At 39.8% G+C, this 18,893-nt stretch overlaps 1 protein-coding gene across 4 annotated transcripts in view; it reads left to right on the forward strand.

Moving 5' to 3' along the window:
- The window catches only part of SCUBE1 (signal peptide, CUB domain and EGF like domain containing 1), a 193,070-nt gene that overhangs the window by 36,160 nt on the left and 138,017 nt on the right, over window positions 1-18,893 (forward strand). For all 4 annotated transcript variants that reach the window (XM_039720961.1, XM_039720986.1, XM_039720979.1 and 1 more), the window contains exon 4: window positions 14,072-14,206. In XM_039720961.1, the coding sequence (XP_039576895.1) occupies window positions 14,072-14,206 (135 nt within the window). The remainder of the gene's footprint in view (window positions 1-14,071; window positions 14,207-18,893) is intronic.

Genomic DNA, 18,893 nt, shown 5'->3' on the forward strand with positions numbered 1-18,893 from the left:
AAATTGTTCATTTCCTTGGCCATCTTCCAGTTTACCTTGCCCTTCTTTCCTAGTTCCAGAAGACTATTAGGTGAACTGACAACTAGTTAAGTATTGTCCCTCTCCAGCACATCAGCAGGGCCTCTAATAATATTATCAGTCATAAACTGTGTTCCAGATTTTCCTGGTTGGTAATTCCATGCTCATTGGCAGATGGAGGAAGGCTGAATACACCCAATAGCCTTCTTTTTCTAACTCTTCATTTTTTATTAAAGCAAATGTAAAATTATGGTATTTTTCTAGAGAAGGTTAATAATCTAAATCTTGAAGTTCTTACTCATTTTCAGACTTTTACTTGAACAGGATTTTGGGACTTGGAGCTGGTTTATGCCTTAAGAGAAGCAAGCCAGACCCCAAATCAGGTCTCAGTAGCTGAGTAGCAAGGAGCTGTTCTAACTGTGAGGGGTCCAAGACATAAGATGGGAATGGAAATGTGTAAAATATATATTTATAGACACAATGAGAATTGTTGAAATGCAAGGTTTAACAGCACATTTATCTGCATGCTTTAAACCCTTGTGACCTCTGCCTTTCTGCAAAAGATGACAGGCAGTGATCAGGTCCTTGGGGGGTAGTAAGAGCCTTGACAGGAGGGGAACTTCTGGTATTTAGCTAATGAACCTTCCCAAGACAAGCTGCAGTGAGCACATTCACACAAATCCATGCTACAAATTGCACAGCAGACTGCCTTGTAGTGACAAATGTGTTCTTGCAGAATGAAAAACTTGAAAGCATTTTTTAAAGTTCTTTGGTTTTCATATGCAAGACTAAGTGACAAAGAAATTTGTTTTCTGATATATTTCTTCAGCAGACTGATTTTTACCACATTCCTGGTTTCAGATATTTTACCAGTTTTGTTTGGTCTATATATGAGATTAATAAGAACAGCTGTGATTCATCACAGCAATTTAAAATATCCAGTCTTTGTGGTACAGTAGCATGAATCAGATTTTAGAACATATATTGCTATTCTGCAGTTTGTGCTGACTGATGAGTAGGTGCTGAGAAAATATGGATAGCTGGGATGTAAATGTTCTAGAGACAATTCTCTATTAGATATTTACATGCAACTTCTGTATATATGGGTTTACTTTTGTTACTTGGCTGCCTGCATCTTGTAAAAGTCTCCATGGTGCCAAGTCAAGCAGTCAGAAGACTAAATTAAATCTCTCATTCAAGATGGGATTATAACATCTTAGTTCTGATGATCTTCCAACATCCAGTAAAAATCTGGAATTCTCTTGGTGATTAATGGAAAGTTTTTTGGTATCTAGCTCTCTCTGAAGCTGTGATCCCAACATTCTGCTTCCCTTATCTTGCTTTTTCTATTTCTGTATAAAGTTTCACCCTTTAAAAGTACTCTAATGTTTGGTCACCATCATTAATCTTTGGAGTTCAAATGGGATATAACTTTCTTTACATTTTAATTTGCTGTATATTTGCTTTCTTAAGCCAATGTGATCTGAAAAGTACCAAAACAAGTGAGAGTATAAATCAGCATAGACCAAAGCTTTTTTGTTAGGTATGGGGAAATAATCAAAAGTGTAGAATAAATCTTGGTGGCTGTCAGCTATGAAGTTAGATTCTCAGACTGTCATAATAAATTAGGAAACTGGGAGCTGTGTGACAGCAGCATCAATCTTAGTCTCTTGTTTCTGCAAGTCTTCTTGCTGTCTGAGCCTTTTTCTTCTTTTTTTTTTTCAAATACTTACTCCCTGGAGGAGGTAATCAATCACAGCAAAGATTTCTCTACATGGAACACTCAGGAAAGTAAAAATAAGCAGCTTAGAGTGTGAAGCAATATGTGTAAGTTAAATCCCATATGGGTGCTCTTAGTTAGTCTGATATGGCTGTAGATAGTGTCTTGGCTCAACAAGCTCAGAGATACTGCACCCTTTACTGCTTTACCTCATTTGTGTTAGTTTTGTGTCTTTTTTTAATTCATTTCAACTTTCTCATAATAGCAAATTTCTAAGCCAGTATGGCCTATAGTGATGTATTCCTTAATGGAAAAACTATAAAATACATTGAATTTATGAAAGCTTTGGGAGCTGTGTCGTGTTTAGTGCTTACTTAAACCAAGGGAGAATGTGTGTTCACCTGAGGGTGCAGGATTCCAGCCTCTAATGGGTGTGTCAGGTGTGTATGGCATTCAAGCCCTCCCTAATGGAATGGTGCCTTTTTCAGTCCTAGAAATTACATAGGTAAAGTTGAAACACTGAATTCTTACGGATTACAAAAAGACATCAGACAAAGAAGTCATCAGATCCCTGATTTCAGAGTCACTGTTGAGCTATGCTTAGAATGCAGGCAGTTCTCGGCAGTGTTGATTTATGATAAACAATACAATTTATACAGTCAAGAAACAGCCATCATGAAGAATATCTGTTACATAGTTTCTAACTGTATTAGAAAATGAAATCTAATTTTTTTCCAGCAGGAATGAGTTCTAGATGAAAGGTTGCTAGTGAATTTCTTGCTAAGTAGATTTTAGGGTCTCAGATTTCCATAGTGCCCTGCCTTTGCCATCTAACACTCTTTATTAATTTCTGCATCTTTACATTATTCTTTTGACTTCAGTGTGCAGTGTGCAAACTTGAAAGTATGGATCAAACTACAAAACTAAACTAGAGGCTTGTTTTTACTGCTTTCATTACCTTCTGCAGACTTCAGTTCCTTTTCAAGCATCTCAAAATATTCCCTGTTTCTTACTGGAGTTGAATCAGAGCATAAGACATAATTTTGCATAAAAGAGGAGCAGGAAGAAATATGGAGTGGCAGCATGTTTTAGTATGACTTTTTTGATGACTGTAGCTAACATCAAAATAATAACAATTACTCATTAAAAAGTCAGTGGACACACTTTTATAAGAATGATTGTTTAGAGACTTTTCAATGTTTGAGATTAAAGCAAAATTTATGATTAAGAGGATTTATGAGATATGGAAAGAAATTATTAGAAACAATTCACTCAAGTCTTCAAAAAGGGCAAGAAGGAAAACCCAGGAAACTACAGGTCAGTCAGCGTTACCATTCCTGGAAAGGTGATGGAACAGCTCATCCTGGATGTTATCTCTTAGCATATGGAGGAAAAAAAATCATAAAATCACAGAATGGTTTGGTTTAGAAGGGACCCTCAAGATCACTCAGTTCCACCCCCTGCCGTGGGCAGGGACACCTTCCACTATCCCAGGTTTCTCCAAGCCCCATCCAACCTAGCCTTGGACACTTGTAGGGACTAGTTGGATAGCTTTCTGTGATGGAATGATAGGCAGGGGATGAGGGAAAGCAATGAATGTTCTCTGGCTTGATTTCACAAAGGCTTTTTACACTGTCCCCCACAAGATCCTCATGGGTGAGCTCAGGGAGTGCAGGTTGGCTGAGTGGGCAGTGAGGTGCTTTGAGAACTGCCTGAACAGTAGAGCAGCAGTGTAGGGTCTGACTGGAGGCCTGTACCCAGTGATGTCCCCAGGGGTCAGGACTGGCCCCAGTACTTTTCCTCATCAGGCCCTGGGTGAAGGAGAGATGTATCAGCACATTTGCTGATGATACAGTAAGGAGTATCCTGGCACACCAGAAGGTGCTGTCGTTCTGTGAGACCGACAGGATGGGGAGCTGGGCAGAGAGGAACCCAACAATGTTCAATGAAGGCAAGGGCAGGGTCCTGCATCTAGGCAGGACCAACCCCAGATACCAGGACAGGCTGGGGTGACCTGCTGGAGAGCAGCTCTGAGGAGAAGGACCTGGGGGTTCTGGTGGACAGTGAGCTGTTCCCAAGCCAGCAGTGCCCTGAGGGCAAGGACATGAGTGCAATCCTGGGGACAATCAGGAAGAGCATTGCCAGCAGCTCAGGGAATGATCCTACCCCTCTGCCCAGGCCTGGGAGGCACATCTGGAGAGCTGTGTCCAGCTCTGGGCTCCTCAGGACCTGAGGGACATAAAGCTCCTGGGTGGGGCTGGCAAAGGGCTGTATAGATGAGGGGATGGGACTGGAGCATCTCTCCTGTGAGGAAGCAAATGGGGGAAGACATGACTCAGAGAGGATCTTATAAATGTACATAAATATCTTCAGGGTCAAGGGGCACAAACTGAAACACAGTTTTTTCCTTCAGAATATAAGGAAAAACTTCTTTACTGGGAGAGTGACAGAGCCCTGGAACTGGCTTCCCAGAGAGGCTGTGGAGTCTCCTTCTCTGGAGAGACTCAAAACCTACCTGGATACAATCCTGTGCAACCTGCTCCAGGTCCCCCTGCTTCAGCAGGAGTATTGGGCTAGATGATCTCCAGGGGTTCCTGCCAGCCTTATCTGTTCTGTATGTCTGTAATGAAAATATATTTTGTTGTATAAATAAGAGTCCATATTGTGCCATAGTGTGGAGCAAAAATGTTTCAAAAGTAGAGAAACTAATTATTTGTGTTGTTTATTTTGAAGACATAATTGAGAAACTGCTTCTGAAATTAATCAGAAATTCCATTAAAATTATGAGTATGACAGCAATGAAAGGGTTCTGGACCCATTTAAGGATTATGGGCCATTGGATTTGCAGTGTGTGACCAGTCATGTAGGGCTTGTTAGATAAGGTGCTAAGCACTCTGGGGAAGTTTCAATAAACTTGAAACTTCAAGTGCATCAAAACTTCTATGTGCACAACAGGTACAAATAATGGTATTTTGCTGCCTGTACAACTGCAGTACTTTCTTAAATAGGCCTGAGAGTGGCTATATGTCACCAAATGCTGTTCAGTACTTACAAAAAGCTCTTAAACTCCCTGCATGACCATGTTAGGGAAGTCTAAGAGACTTGGTTTTAGTCACTTTAAAAATAACTTGAAGATCTCCAGTACATAAAACCTGAGTGGACGACAGGCTCAGGCTGTTAATGACTGCACATTGGAAGAATATGAGTACTCATTCTTGTGCTCTGAAATGGCATCAATACCCCAGGCAAGGACTGAGTTTTGCTTTGAGTAGATTCCAGTAAGTGTCCACTTCATCATTTCACACAGGCTGCGTGTTTGTGGGACCTCAGGGCTTTCACGTTGCAGAATTTGTCAGTAGATGGTCAGTCCATTTGCCTTAACATGTCAATAGTTTTCCCTCTGATTTAAGGTTCTGTACAACCAATATTAGGCATCTCAGACTAAAAAGTAAGAAGGCTTTCAGTGGAATAAGTTGCCCATAGAAAGGTCTGCATTGTTCCTGTAATTTACAGATCAATTTACATGCAAGAATCTGTTGGATTGTGTCCAGCAGAGGGCTGTGGAGATGATTAGTGGAATAGAAATCTCTCATATGAAGAGAGGCTGAGAGAGCTGGGCCTGTTTAGCCTGGAAAAGAGATGACCAAAAGGGGATCTTACAAATGTCTGTCAGTATATGCATGGAGGATATAGAGGTGGGAGCCAGGTTCTTCTCAGTGATGCCAAAGAGCAAGATGAGAGGTAACGGGCAGAAACTGAAACACAAGAAGTGTTCCATGAGGAACATCAGGAGATACTTCTTTACTGTGCAAGCAACCGAGCACTGGCAGCCCAGAGAGGATGTAGAGTATTCTTCCATGGAAGAACCTCAAAAGCCATGTGGACACAGTCCTGAGTAACATGCTTGAGGATGACCCTGCCTGAGCAGAGAGGTTGGATGATCTCCAGTGTACACTTAAGTAAGAATTCTTAGGGTTTTTCCTTTAAAAATTGCACAGTGTTATATAGCTGTTAGACAAATCCATTTATGTGTTCCCAAGTACTGGCGAAAAGAATATGCAGGTCTGGTGAATTTTACAGTGAAGGTGGTTGTTTTGATTTATTTTGGGTTCTTTGTGTTGGCTGTACACTACCAAGCCACCTCCAAACTTACTAAATTCTTGCCTTCTCTACATAAATATGATGTTCCTGAAGTCAGGTTTTTTGACTGCTGTTGCTTTTCATTGGTAATTCCCAACTCAGGGCAATGTTGGTCTCTCTTTGTAAGAGGTGAATGTGGCTGATGTGTCCACCTGTTGAGTTGCTTAGCACTAACACAACTTACTGCAGCTTACATGTTCTAATGGGTGGCTCCTGCTTAGCTAGTGCACAGGTGTCCAGCTGTTTTCTTAAGCCCAGATAGTCAAAAAACCCCAACCAACCAGTCCAGCTGTGTACTGTGTGATACAGAACAACTGGGTTGAGCTAGTGTTGCCATTTCATATTTTTAAAAAATTACTATTTGCTGTAAGATCTTAATGTGTTCCAGGTATTTCTGTCCAGAAAAATCAGAGAGCATATTTGTTCTAAATACTGGGGTTCATGTTGCTCATGGTTAGGAGACTGGAAATGCTGAACTCATTTCCCTGGTGGCAAAAATGCCCATTTGCCCAAACATTTTGTGCCAAAGGAAGCATTCATTCTCTGAAACTATTCAGAATCTGGGGCTGTGTTTATGAAACAGTTTTCACCAATGGAGATACTTTCAGGAAAATGTAATTGTTTTGATATGACCTACAGGAAGGATTTCAGCAATTTTCTGTTCCCCAGAAGTTTCATGTGTCTGACTAAGCCAATTCACCTGAATAAGCCAGTCTTTTTCTACTCCTGGTATAGTTCTCATTTCACGGTATTGAAAGTTGTGTGAGACTCTCCCATGTCTTCCACTTTTCATGGACCTCAAGTATTGTCCATATAGAGCATGAGAATGACCTCATAGCCTACTGGGTGCTGCAGTGTTGAAGTTAAAATCACTCATCTGACTCTAGAGAGGCCCCTAACTGTGTTACTGACAGATAATAATATTTAATCTAGCTATTTCTAGGCTTTAATTACCATAGCTCAGGAAGGAAGTTCTTCATGTGCTATAGACCTGGAAAATCTTACCAACTTGAGATGGAGATACTCTCTCACTTTTCATGTCAAGTTTCATGGTTTGTTTAACCCAAAAGAAAAAATATCTTTTTAATATTGAAACAATAATAACAATACAACAAGAACAACAACAAGCAGTTTTGAGTTAACCCAAACCAGATTTCTCTAGTCTTGGTAGGGTCTATAAATAAATGTAAAAGGAAGCAGGTATAAGCAGTAATTATCTTGGAAGAAGGATAGTTGAGTTCAGCCTGCAGCAGTTAATGATGCTGAGGAAAAAGACAAAGGGGCGTTATGATAATAGACTAAATAAGTTACTTAACTTATCTCAAATTTTTCCTTCAATTGATCTGGACTGCTGCTTGTTTGTATATGTAATTAGCTTCCCTCCACTAGTTTATGGAGTAATGTTAATCCAGCATTTGCCACTTGGAGTGCCTACATATAACTAGATGTCAGTGGGAACTGCAAACTTACACTAATGGGGCTGTGGATGTCTGCCTCACAAAAGAGCTTCATGCCTAGCTGGAGGCTGCTGGCATTCCCTGGACAGTGGCACAGATGAAAAGAAGTGTGATCAAATTCACACACAATTGTCGTAAAGCCTGAGTCAAAAGAGTGGATAACATGAACAAATAATTGAGCAGGAATTTAGTTGAGTTTAGGCACTGTTGTCAGGAGGCCACCTGTGAAAGCACAGAAGCTACAGCTGTCACATTCAGCAACTTGGATTTTATTCTGGAAATGCGAAAAGCTGTGAAAAGGGTTTTGGTGTCTTAAGAGGACAAAGAGAGTGGTGCCAGTTGGTTAAGAAAGGACAAACAACATCAAGAGAGTTGAACTTGATGCAACATCCATACAATATCCATGGGGCTGTTACCTTCAGCTCAGCAAGTGGGCAGCAATCACATGCAGGAGAGTTAAACTGGGTGTTAGATGTGTGTTTCCTAGGCTGTACAGAGCAAAGAAGTCTCTTGCAGCTACATTTACATGGTATTTGCCTACTGTGAAATTTAAAACATTCCACTGTGTGTCAGAAAATAACTACAGAAAAGATTTGAAGCATCCTCTTCAAGTTGTGCAGGCAAAAAAGAAGCCAAGTCAGTGGGTGCTGAGTGGGAGTGGATAGGTCATTGTAACCCATTAAAAGACTGAATTCTCCAGGGCAGATCACAGTCATCACTTTCAGTGTTCTATCCTTGTACATATGAAAAGAATGGTTCTAGGTATCAATTAATTAATAAATTATTTTAGAATTATTGTAGTATTCATCACCCAAGAGCATTCTTCTGATTGTTTCTTTATGTTTCCCATCTGTAAAATGTGCTTTATTTCTTGGGGAAAGGTAGTTTTTCACACTTTTTGTTGGTTTGGGGGGTTTTCTTTATGTCTAGTTCAGTATACATTGACTACTATAGGATCCATCTTCTGCAAGTGCATCTTTTCTCACCAAGGACTCTGGTGAGTATTTTCACAACTCTGGGAATGAATGAAGCATTGAATTCAAGGCTGTGGTTCTCGTTCTCCTTTTCTTCACCAGATTTTTCAGTTTCTGAAAAGAGAGGACAAAAAGTAAAATCTCGCCTCATGTGCAAATAACAGAAAATTTAGGCCCAGCTTTTAAATTTTTGATGAGGTCTGATTTCAGATCTGCTGGAGATAAAAATGCTGTGTACATTGGTAGCAATGCCTCTTGCCTTTAATATTTCTCCCTGTGGGCTCATATGAAGTCAATCTAAGGAAGATGGTTTGGCAGCTCTTCCAATTAGCAGTGATTCTTGTTTCCGTGACCCCCTCAGCTGCTGCAAGGGATCACCCTCCCTACCTTCACAGCGTGTCACTGCTTGTAGGAGCATTCCAGCATGAGCACCTGCCTGCAGCCTCTGACCTTATACCACTCCTACATGCCAGATTTGCTCTTTGGGCTTACATGGATATCTTGAGATCCCATCTTCCAAGACACCCACTCCAACAGCATCACGGTACTTGGAGGATTAGAGAAATGAGAAGAGTGTGTTCCAAATGCTGCTATCATTAAAGGTTAACTCATAGAAATGAGCATATTTTGTTTTAAACATGATATACTGAAGTCACTTGAATTGTTTCTGTGATTATCTTATTAGTGTAGTGCTGTGCTTCACGGTTCAGAATAGATGAGAAGACAGTAAGAGGCTAAGGGGGATTTGTAAGATGAAGAAAAATGCAGAAAAAGCAAGTAGTGAATTAATATTTACTGTTTCTCACAATAATGGAATCCAGGGATATTCATCCAGACTATGAAGCAGCATTTTAGAAATAAACAAAAGTATGTCATTTTTATAAAACTTAAAATAAAATTAAATATCATAATTGAAATGCAGAAGTAATTGCCCCATGATGTTGGGCTCTTTGAAGATTAGAGAAATCAACACAGGAAAGATCCAGCAGGACAATAGTCTAGGAAGTGATTTAGGAGAGTTGATATGTGTGTGATGGCTGAAACCTGGGAGAACATGTCTGCAATGGTTTTGTCCCATCTTTACGGTCTTCTGAGCTACAAGGACAGTGTCAGAGATGCTGGGATAGATGTGATTTTGGTATAATTATGACTGTAGTAATCCAATGCTGTGATTTTTTGAAATTTTAATTAGACTTTCAGCCAGCTTTCTTTCTAGAAATATTCAGAATATAATGATTTTAAAATTCCAGAATCAAGCACTTATATTTTCCAAGACTGTGGTTGCTAATCTTTTCCCTTACAAATGCAAAATATCCTAAGTGGTGTTTTGTTGCTAACATTTGAGAAAAGTCTGCAGTATTGCTATCAGTTCTTCATCTCTCTGTCATGATGTTCTGCACTGTAAAATAGGCATCTTTGAGATATCTTCCAAAAGTTTCTAAGAGTAGCTTAGAGGAAAAAACATAGCAGGATCAGCTCCCTAGATCATGAGTCAAAGTCCTGTTTTTAGAAGTCTTGATGCAACAGCAAGTACTTTTTACTATGGTTTCCAAATGCTTTGGTGATTTTGAAGACTCAGATTTCTGAGGGTCTTAAGTGTTCATGAAAATGCTGACATAAAAGAGAAATGTCAGAAGGAAGGAAGAGAAGATCAGGGGAAGAAGAAAACAGTGGACATACTGTTCCTGTGTAGTGTTTCCAATTTTGTGTCTTCCTGCTCGTGGTTTTGGTTTGAGGTACCCTTAGCAGACCTTTCTCCCTGCACGGTATCCAAACAGGATACTTTGCTGGAAGAGCTTCTTTAGGCCAAACACTGCAGGAAGCTCTGTGCTAGATAGGGTGAAACACCAGTGAAGTTAATTTGAAAAATTCATCAGATAAATTAAATGAGAAAGCAAAAACATTTGTTTATTTAATACATAAAACATTCATCTTTATCAACTGTAATATTTCCTACCCTTTGATACTGTTCCACACTACCACTCTCCAGAGGATCTCATCTTGCTAAGGTACAGAACACGAGTTTGATTATATGAAGGCAGTGGGCCAAAAAGCTAGAGGTCTTATGCAAATTGAAACATGCATTCATTTGCATAATGCTTCTGATATAGAGATATAGATATTGCTATATATGTATGCATTTATGCAGTCGTTATCTCTCTGTCTCTGTTGAAAGTTCCTTCTCCTTTCCCAGCCTTTCCTCTTGCCCTGGTCCTGGTTGTCCCTGATGTGGTCTGGCCACTCTGAAGTCCAGGGGCTCCTCTCCCTGCAAACATAGGTTTGTCACTGGTCTAAATTCTGCAGCAGCAATTATTGCTTTTGTGCTGGTTGTCATCTGAGCTGTTTATTTGTGCTGGTAAGGAGCAGCTAAGAGCTGTGGAAACTGAGCTATTTCTAGGTGCTTCCAGCAGCAGTTGTCTTTGGCAAACAGAATCACAGGACACTTCTTTGTGATGAGCATTACAGAGAATGGCTTAAGGATGTGTATTCACTCTCTACTAGTTCTTCATCCTCTTTTTGAGGATAATGGTTGGAGCAGCCATGTGGAATAACCATCTGAGCTCAGCTCAGACGAGAATCATGTAACATTCTTTTGTGGGTTTGGATTGTAAAGACTTGCTGAAATCTTCCTGCATCAGTGGGGTTTCAAGACTCAGCTTTCTAAGCACTGGATAATGTACTTTAGGAACCAGCACACTGTCAGGTGGGGAGACCAAGCTGAAACTTTTGTCATATAAGGAGGCTAGGAAATGGGTTTGACTTTCCATACACCAGTTTAAAGGAATGGAGACTTGCTCCTTCTACTTGAGGCTGCCACCCTCAGAGACTGGTCCTGAATGATCAGTGGTACCTGATTTTGTGTAAAAGTTTATGAAAGAAGACCTGTCTATTGTTCTAAAAAAAGATAAAAATTCTGTTTTATTAATAATAGAGTAATAAACCAAATAAGCTTTGTATTTGTGCTCAATCAATTAAAAAAAATAATACGGGTTTAGTTGGGGCTTAGAGTAGGTATTTGAGTCACTTTTATGCCATAAGTGACTTTTTTCAAATTTCTAGAGTTAGGCCCTGGGGTGCAGGTATAAACTGTCACACAGAGTTGGCACCAATTAAAGCTCCTGAGAATCTACCCTCACTTTTTTCAAAACTGTCAACAGCCATGTTTGACATGTAGAGAGCCAGCAAAACTGGAGCTACAAAAAAACTTTGTTGAAAATCTGACTGCTTATTTTGGTGTTTATGTGGAACTTAATCTCTAGAAAGTCTGGTCCACAATTCAGTTTCATCCATGCTGCACTACCAATGTTTTCACTTTCAGGTGGATAACTTGAGCTGCACTGAATAAGAAATTGCACAAAAAAGAAATAGGGCCTTGGGCAGGTATTTCATTTGTGAGATTTGAAAAAAATCAGAGACATTAAGGAATTAGTCTGCCACATCTACCAAAGCTTGAGCTTCTTGGAGATCTCTTGCATAACTTCAGAAGACTATTTCATGCTGTTCTCTCAGTTTATTAATAAACTGATAGGTTGATCATAAAGTGACTTTATTAGAAAGAAATTGTACCAAGTGAAGAACTCAGTAAATATTTTCCAAGCATCCATGTCCAATAGATTTCTTGGTGTTGTGCATAGTAAGCAATACTGCCTTTTAAGACTGCAGTAATACAAAGTGCTCCAAAAAGGCTAACCCTGGCAGGACTAAGACCTGACACATATAAATTCTGCACCATCAGGCCAAGATCCATTGCAAGACATATGAATAGTACAGAGTAGTCCTAGATCCCAGCTGTTTGCTTTCTTCAAGTCCTTCACAAATACATACTAAAATAATTTTGAGAGTAGCAATTGAACACAGTTGTAAGAAATTCCTAATAGAAAAGCTTTTTAAAGAATTTTGGTTATAATAATTTTATTCTAGCATATGGATTTGGAGCTTGGTGGGAAATCAATCTCCTTATGAAAATAGAAAATGATTAGCATTTCCTATCAAGAGGAGAAAAAAAAACTATTTACAAATCATTGCATTCATTTCAGATTATTCATGAGGGTTGGAAGGCAACTGTTTGAGTTACTTTGTGATACCATAAACAGAGGTCTGGGAAGACCACATACATTGTAGCATAATTTGGGGTTTGTGCATGTACCAACTGAGACTTTCCTTCAGTAAGGCCTCAGCTAATTTTCCAAAAAGGAGAATCTAGATTCCAGGCTACTGTTCTGAAGGAGCAAGTTTGAGTTGATACTGATAGGGAAGCAAGGCCTGCTGACTGACAGAGGAAGGGTCTAACCAAGATGTCTTATTTATTTTTCTTCTTGTGCGGCAGTAGGCAAGGAAAGTCTTCACTTCCACTTTTCCTACACGTTCCCAAAATCTCTGACTGGGTCGTGAAAATGTTCACATCTGGAAAAGAGTAAGAACTGAGGGCAGGGGTGATTTTGATACGGAAAATTTGGGTCAATAGCACTTAATGTTTTCTGGCAAATAGAAAAAGGAGGACTGTCTACACACTACATTGTAGTTCAAGACAGAATGACACTGCCTGGTTTCCCTGGGTACTGCTGTAAATTACCCCAGAGCTTTTTTTCTCTGTGAGAAAGAGCTACAACTGCTGTCACATGAAGGCAGCACAAACAGCAATAGCTGAGCAAGCTGCTGGAGCTCATGGCCAGCCCTGCATTCAGAGCTGCCTGGAGCTGGCCTTGCTTGCAACAGTACCAGCTAGAGCAGCTTGGGTTTACCTTAGTGTGTTGTGGCCAGTCCTGGTGGAATTAATTTCTGCAGGAGCTGTGCCAGCTTTTCTGAGGTTTGGAGTGTTGTGGATCATTTAGCTTTCTTGTGTGTTTTTTGCCCCTTCCAAAAATAAAATGGAAGCAAAACACACACCAACTCTATTGCTGACATGTTGGCACATACTGTGAAGTAACTGGCTGAAGAGTCTTCACAAAAAAAGGAGAGCATAGAATTTTCAAGTGGCAAGAAAAAAGCAAAAAATAGATCATTTTCATAAGCAAAACAGGAGAATTGCAAAGTTGAATGTGGGTCAGATACCTATAGTGGCAGTGGTGATACATAGGTGTCTGTTAAACACTACAGCCTAAAAACAGGTATGACAAAGTGATGGGGGATAGGCCCTCAAAACAGCCAGTAGCTAATGCTGCCTTTGTGGTTTTATATATTTGCCTATTAAAATGACAATACAGACATGGAACATTTAGATTTAAGAAGCCTTCTTTTCACTAAACAACATTAAACAAACTGACAAAGTAGGGGGTTATGACTCCAGTAATTGAAACATGCTGTTCTGTTCAAGATCAGAACTCTATAAAGACTCTTTTCACCCAGTAATGCCCTTTGTGTTTGCCTGTTGTCCCTGCTAGAAATTACTGTAGACCTGAAGTATGTCTTTCCGAGTGGGAATGACAGAGTGCAACAGCACACTTGGCAGATGGGGTCACAGCCTTTTTAGGTTGTTCATGTTCATTGTGCATTGGAAATCAATTTGCAGCTCAGAATACATGAAGGCATAGGGGGATTCATCTCCCCACTGTTTTGGGTTTTGTTTTCGGTTTTTTTTTTCATGTTAACTTCAACCCTAGGATACAGGAAAAATAATTAGATGGATTAATTTGGATTAACTGATTTGGGTAATCTTCATTAGCTTAATTTACAGCATGCCTTTTTGTGTGTTCCTCACTCTTCTAGATTCATATTCTGAATCTGTGCATTACCTTGAATTTCTTTTTCCTTCTGTCTTCTAGATGTTGATGAATGTCTGGATAACAATGGAGGGTGCCAGCAGATTTGTGTAAATACCATGGGCAGCTACGAATGTCAGTGCAAAGAGGGCTTTTTTCTGAGTGATAACCAGCACACCTGCATTCATCGCTCCATTGGTAAGTTTTCAGTGGGTAAAATGTGCTCTTTAGAATAACCATGTTCAGTCAGAAAAGCTAAAACAGTTTGGGTTTTGTTGGGTTTTTTGTTTTTTAATCTCCACAGTTCCCAAAATCATTTTACTGGTTGGTTGGATTTGATTGATTCCTCTGCTAGCCAAACTTGTTGTAGAGCCATAAATAGGACAAAGAGACAGGCTTTGGTTTGACACACAAATTATGCTTGGTTCACACAGCAGACTCTTTGTGTCGGCAGAGACAGGTTTTCAAATAGTAACTTTCTGGTTCTGAGTTTCCAGAACTTAAAAATCTGTTTATTGGATAATTGTGCACCTGTGTTTCACCTCAGAAAGCACGGTATCTTAAATCCAAATGAGCAGCTTGTTACTTCTGTATGTTACAAGGTTTGTGGGGGCTTTTGCCAGTCATGTAGCTCATTATTTCATTGCAGACTGATTGTGGCTGATACTATATTGACACAGGATTTTTCTTTGGTTCAGTACCCTGTCCTCAGGTAGATTAAAAACCAGTTTCTCTGTTGCCTATGCACTAGCAATAGAAACAAGGAATCCCTGCGGAACTGTGATCCTAGTCTGCTGCTGTTTTGGACTAGAATAAGCAGCTTTCCCTTTTCTATAGATGTCAGACATGGAAGACAAGTTTGAGTAGAAAGGGCGAAAAGAACACAACATAGCCATAAATCTTTGCAATTAAGTGGACTCTCTCAGTGTTCATTCGGGCTTCTGTGACCCTGGCAGCAGTGGGAAGATATGCTAGCAAACTCATTTACCAATAAGCAATACAGAATGACAAAGTAGCAAGATGAGCCTGGTGATCAACAGTAGTGTAAATTTCAACAGGCCACACAAATGGTTCTGAGCTATTTTAAGTGACTAATACTAACCAGAAAATCATACTTGAACACAGAGTATGAGTTTAGTCATTCTGTTGATTAGAAAGCAAAACATTGTCGTTTTGCTACAACACAGCATCTCAGAAATGTAGATGTGTTTCTGGCACTGTGTGTCTGCCAGTTGTAATGGAGTTGTAATGACAAGCAGTGATTTTGACTTTCAGAATAATGAAAATATGGAAAATATATATAACTGTGGAATATATATAACTATGGACAGGTCCACTTTTTAGCATGATTATTAAGTTTTAAGTATTTTGATTTTGACAAGAATATGCAATTAAGCTACATGAACCAGTGCATGCTTGAGGTTGTTATCTATAGGTTTTTGGTCAGTTTTTTAGTCATTCTTTAAACCTAAATTGTCCAGATTTCTGTCCACCATAAAGTAGTCCTGACTCAGAGATATCCAACAGAGCAAGGAATAGTAGCTGGAGGTTTAATGAAAAGCACTTGCAGAGTACTGCACTACAATCATTATTTCAATTTGCACATTATAAAAATTCCCAGCTGTAATAAAAAAACAATCTAGTTATCTGAGATGGAAACTAGTGAAATAAATTAAAAATTATACTCTAAAGGCAATAGTTTATTCTAAGGAATAGTTTCATGGCAGGAAAAGTGTGTGTTTTTATGGCAATGAGAATTACTAGTTTGTCGGAAAGAGCAGGGGAATGGATTTCAACACGGACTGCTGTGGGCATATAATAAATATACATGGAAAAAATATTTGTGTTAACTTGCTTACAAAGAAAATATCATATAAGACATGAATGTTTAATTTGAAGCAATATCTTTAAATTGTTTTCAATCTGAAAAAAACCCAAGCAAAGTACCAAATAGACAAGTGGGAATTGCAGTGTGTTTTATGAGCAAATGGTTTGCAGGTTTTCAAAAGTAAAGTGTCGTTTTAGAATAGCAGCAAACATTACACTGCAGTGTCATAATCCCCTATCAGAAATACATCAGGTGGGTATGCTGGAGGAAGGAACTGAGATGAAATTATCTCTTTCACTTCCCAGAGATGCCTGAACAGCAAACAGTAAACATGCATGATGAGAAAGCAAATGGCTTTTTTAATATCTGTGTTTACTTGCTTTTGTAGCTCTCACTGGTAAGCACTGCTACAGAAGCTGTTGAAACGCAAAAATACACATCAATGTATTTATTCACAATGGTGCCAGAGCTATATTGTGACTGTACCTCTGTTGGTAAACAGGGCTGGAGTGGACAAAGGCACCCCACACAGCCAGCACTGCAATCCAAACATGAAGGCACTGACTTGCTAAAGCCCTTTAGCCAGTTTGTTGGCTTTGTGCATAACAAGATCCATTCATTGCAGGGTGGGTGCATTTCTATCTTTCTAAAATGCATGTGCAGTCACAGAATGTGGTGTCCTCAACATTACTTAAAGTCTCTCCAAAGACTCAGCTAGTCTCAAACCATCAGCCACAAGGCTCTTAACACAGTTTGCTGCCACCTTTCCCCTCCTGTTTTCAAATGCCTTGGGAAAAAAAGGCAGAAGCTTTGCAAGATGCTTAGGAGATGACTGGAGTGTGTTCTGAAGGGAGGGAGCAGCACCAAGTCTAAGGATGCCTTGTCTGCAGGCACAGCTGAGCCATCTCAGGCACCAGCAGAGCTGGTACTGATCACATGCTTGGAGCTCACCAGCACATTAAAGTCATGGGGTGGTATCAAAGTTTAAAAGGGCTTTGGGTGTTGAGAGTTGAGCAGAGGAAGGAATACATGCCTTTTTGCACTTAGCAGGCAGAAGAATGGCATCTTCCAATAAGAGAGATCCTCCTTAAAATTGTAGGCTGCTCTGTGAATTTTCCAAAGATGCACTGTGCTTGTCCCAGTGTTTTTGGGGTGTTTTGTGTCGCCGTGCTCCTACCCACAAGTGTAGTTAAAAGCCATATTGGAGTTCATGATGAGGGCTTAAGTTCTTGTTTCTCAAATGACACGTTGGCTTGCCATCTAGAAGTGTTATTATCTCTTCTAGACAAAAAGGATTAATGATCCACAGAGAAATAATAATTTTATACTAGTGGGAGGCCAGGCTGACGTTAAAATCAGATCAAACCCTGGTGTCCAAGCATTTGCATTGTTTCACTGTCTTCATTACAGGGCTACTGATTTCTTATGTTTAGTCCCAGTATCTTTTGGGAGGATGCTATGCCCAGTACAATTTACCTCATTCGTTTTTGCATAAAACTTGATTTCGCTTTGCTGAGTCAGATTTCAGTGCTAGTTTATTCACAATAATGATGGCAAGAACAGGGTGAGAGAACAGTAGGGAGAATAGATTGTAGAAGTTATGGAGAACTTAACAGTTGTTTATCTTTGTATATCTTAATTGCGTGAGGGAGTATGAACACTGGGAATCATACCAGAGACAAGGTTGTGTGTGTTTCCTCATTACTTAAAGAGAAACCTGAATAAAACAGCTGTTACTCTATCTCCAGCTCCAGAGGGAGCATGTGTTTAATAAATGTGGAGATCATTATCGTACACTAGCTGTGACTAGTCAGGGTAGTGGGTTACAGCATGTTTTAACTGAATTTGATGATAATTCAACAAAGCCTTGGGGCAGATCCTTAAAGTCCTAATTTAGGAAAGCTGGTGAAAAATCTAAATTTGGCTTAAAAAGTATTAAAATAGACTTGTGCCTCTAGGTATACGGACAAAATAGAGAGAGAGTGTCTGTATCTCCACTGAAGCTCAGAGTGAACACAGCGACGGGTTGGGTACATCCCATTTGCATTGCAACTTACATAAGGTGTTGTGGGCAAGAGCCCTGGCTTGAAACTGCCTCACCTACCCAAATTCCCAGCTGAGTCCCTCCCCCAGGGGCAAGTCTTCTAAAGCACGAAGGGTTTTTGCCTACAAGCAACAGACTTCAGGAGCTCTGCAGCTAGGAATACTTCAGCCCCTATAGATTCCATCCCCTGGATGTCTATGTTTAATGTCTGTTCATCATTCACTGCCAGTGCTTTTATATAGCAAGTACCAAGTAGGCTGAAAAGACAGGTGAATTATGAGTGGCAATTACATGCGGAGATGAGGTGGAGAAGTACCAGGCTACAGAAGGCTAAAATCATGGTGGTCTCATCAAGTGGTGAAAAAGCTTTTTACACAGTTGTCACTGTCACTTTCAAGTCTGTTAAAACACCACTTAGCAAAGAAATGCTTTTTCACCTCCCCTTATCCCATTAGCCTTAGCAGAGTTAGGGATTTTGACACAAAATCAAGCTACCACAACTTAGCAAGATTCTCAAAACCACCTTGTCTCTTTCTGTACTAAAAGTGTAGGTTTAGACCTGTAGGAAAAGGAAATGTGCCTTGCACATTGTCTTGCACTTGCTAAGCAGGCCTATGGAATGGTTTATCATACTTTTGCTGATACACAGAAACTTGTTAAACTTGATTATGTGATAAACTCTTGTTTTGCAGTAGTAGCATAGGAGTCTATTGGTCATCAAACTACTGAGTTTCTTCTTCTGAGGATTACAAAGCCATCTTTGTTCAATTTTTTTCCTTCCTATTTTCCATGATTTATTTTTATTCTTCATGTTTTTTCTTAGTCCAATGCAATTTTGTAGTGGTAGAAGAATATGTTAGGACTCCCTGGGAGGAAGCGCTGTGCCCAGTCACTGAAGGAGGTGTTAGAGTTAGGATTCATTATTTCCATCTCTGGTGCTAATCCCTTGTGGGACTCTGGGCAAGAAGGTTATTGTGACTCAGAATTTCTGCAAAGCACTTTAGAGGACAGGT

This window comes from Passer montanus, unplaced genomic scaffold (assembly GCF_014805655.1).
Source record: "Passer montanus isolate IOZ18808 unplaced genomic scaffold, ASM1480565v1 scaffold106, whole genome shotgun sequence".
NCBI classification, from domain to species: Eukaryota; Metazoa; Chordata; class Aves; order Passeriformes; family Passeridae; genus Passer; species Passer montanus.